General features: G+C 40.3%; 1 protein-coding gene across 2 annotated transcripts in view; it reads left to right on the top strand.

The window, feature by feature from the left end:
* The window catches only part of SHQ1 (SHQ1, H/ACA ribonucleoprotein assembly factor), a 39564-nt gene extending 37852 nt beyond the window's left edge, over positions 1-1712 (top strand). For both annotated transcript variants that reach the window (XM_017747234.1, XM_017747235.1), the window contains one exon: positions 558-1712. In XM_017747234.1, coding sequence (XP_017602723.1) covers positions 558-1203 — 646 coding nt within the window. In that variant the 3' untranslated portion in view covers positions 1204-1712. The remainder of the gene's footprint in view (positions 1-557) is intronic.
* The last annotated feature ends 434 nt before the right edge of the window (positions 1713-2146 follow it).

Raw genomic sequence — 2146 nt, 5'->3', positions numbered from 1 at the left:
AATTATATTTCAGCTGAATTCCAAGTGAAGGGTAAAGTACATCTGCAGACAGAGTATTGAACATCTCCTGTGTTCGTGGGTGCACCAGGCTGGCTGGGAGAGGAGGAGAGGGATCACTAATCAGCCATATTCCCTTGGTTCATAGGCATTTCACAGATATATTTGGGAGGGTAGGAAACAAGAATCATTTTGCTGCACATAAACTGCAGCCAGCCAGCCCTGTGCTGCAGAGTGTGCAGCTAAAGCCAGCAAACCTGAAAAGGTTTCTTCTGAAATCTCCCTCACTGTGCACGGCTGAAGCATCCAGCAGCAGGATCTTTCCTGAAAATATCCTCAAAGCCTTTCAGTGGGATATTGTCTAACCTTGGGGGAAAAGTTACCCTAAATAATTGTAATTATGAATCCTTCTGATATTTTTTCCTCCTGTAACAATCAGAGTTGAAGAAGAAAGTTGTTTGCATCCCAAGCAAATGAAAGAAATGTTTAAGATTCATGTTCTCGTTATCGAATGGGAAAGTTCTGTCAGGTTCAATAACATATCTTGTTCTTTGTTAAAGGTCAAAAAAGTTGGCTGCACTGTGTGAGTCCTTGCAGAAAACCATGCTCAGCAAGTCCCACATGGGGCTGGAGCTGGAAGAGCTGGAAGCAGCAGCAGTGCTGGTACAGGAGGAAGAGAAGGCGTTAAAAGCTGCTGGCACAGTTTCCAAGCAACAGCTGCTTTGCTCCGAGTCGGAGACAAGTGACTCTGAAGAATCCAGCAGCACTTCATCATCTGAGACAGAAGGCTCTGATTCAGATGAGCAGGAGTCCTCGACCAGCGAAGATGGGGAAATAAATTCTTTCCAAGGCACGCTCCAGGAGGAGAGGACAGCTCCACTTATTGACTGTAATGGATTAAGGCAGGGCACAAACACTTCGGCGGTGGAGGTCGGTGATGGAAAATCAAAGGTTTCCTTGCAATCCATGACTCCTGGAAAACTGGTAGAAGAATTAGAAATGCAAATCCACTCTGCAATGAGACTTTCAGAGCAGCCTGAAGGATTGGCTACTGCAGGCTGCATTTCACAGGAACAAGAAGAAAACCCTGTACCCGAGCCTGACAGATTTTCAGAAGATGCTGCTGGGAAGGGAGATTTCTTGGAGGTGTCTCCCAAGCCAAATCCATTTCTTTTTCTCTGCAGCACAAATGAAGATGAAGACTAAAGGACCATGGAGGAGTACAGAGTGACCCACTAGCTCACAGCTTGTTCTGTAATGAGCTGTCCCAAGGCTGTCCTGTGCTGCACAAAAATGTTTTTCTTTTTTGTTGGAGGACAAGACTGCTTTGAAAAGAATTGATAGGACTGTATGATACTCTCACAGTTAATTTTTATTTTCCTCCAATTCAACAGAGCCTCATATTTGATGTGAGAATGTATAATTTCAATAAACTTCTATAAACCGTTTTCATTAAGCTTATTCAGTGATAGAATGATGTCCTAATCAAATACAACTGAAATGACTCATTTTAATTTCTTTTAGCTGTTGGAATTTACTTGAAAAATATCCTCATTATGTTTGTATAAACTTGTTTATGGCATTGTACTGTTATTTTTAATGCTTCATAGCAAACCACATAATGGTTATAAGTTTAAATAGTGATGGCAAATTATTTTAAATTATATAAATTCTGTATTTTTTGTACAAAATAAAAGAAATTTCTATGCCATCAATACAAGATCTTATATGTTGTGTATCTTGTATGGTTGTATCTTATACGTCTAAGAGCTAGAGGTTTCTATTTCTGCAGATCTTCTGTAAGTTCTTTCAGTTTTGTCATGTATTCATTCTTTTGTGCTGTTTTTGAAATGTTTCAATGTGTGGACACTTCTGATGCTGTTCAAAGAACAGAAATCCCAATTATTTAATGTTTCTTTCTGCACATGCTCTCAGTACCACCACAGTAATGTGAACCAGAATGAAGGAACAACAGAGTTTGTGCATCTTGGAACAGGACTGAGAGCAAACCTGGCCTCTGTAGTCCTGGCTTTGTTAGTCTGGCCCACAGCTTTGGCCAACTTGTTTATCCTTTTTTTGCCTTTATATAATGTTCAAATAAGCCAGTCAGGTTAATACAGTTTGTTAGCTAATTTCTGTTACTGAAATC

The sequence above is a fragment of the Corvus brachyrhynchos genome, unplaced genomic scaffold (assembly GCF_000691975.1).
Source record: "Corvus brachyrhynchos isolate BGI_N302 unplaced genomic scaffold, ASM69197v1 scaffold91, whole genome shotgun sequence".
Classification (NCBI taxonomy): Eukaryota; Metazoa; Chordata; class Aves; order Passeriformes; family Corvidae; genus Corvus; species Corvus brachyrhynchos.
This window is presented reverse-complemented; position numbering and strand designations above follow the sequence as displayed.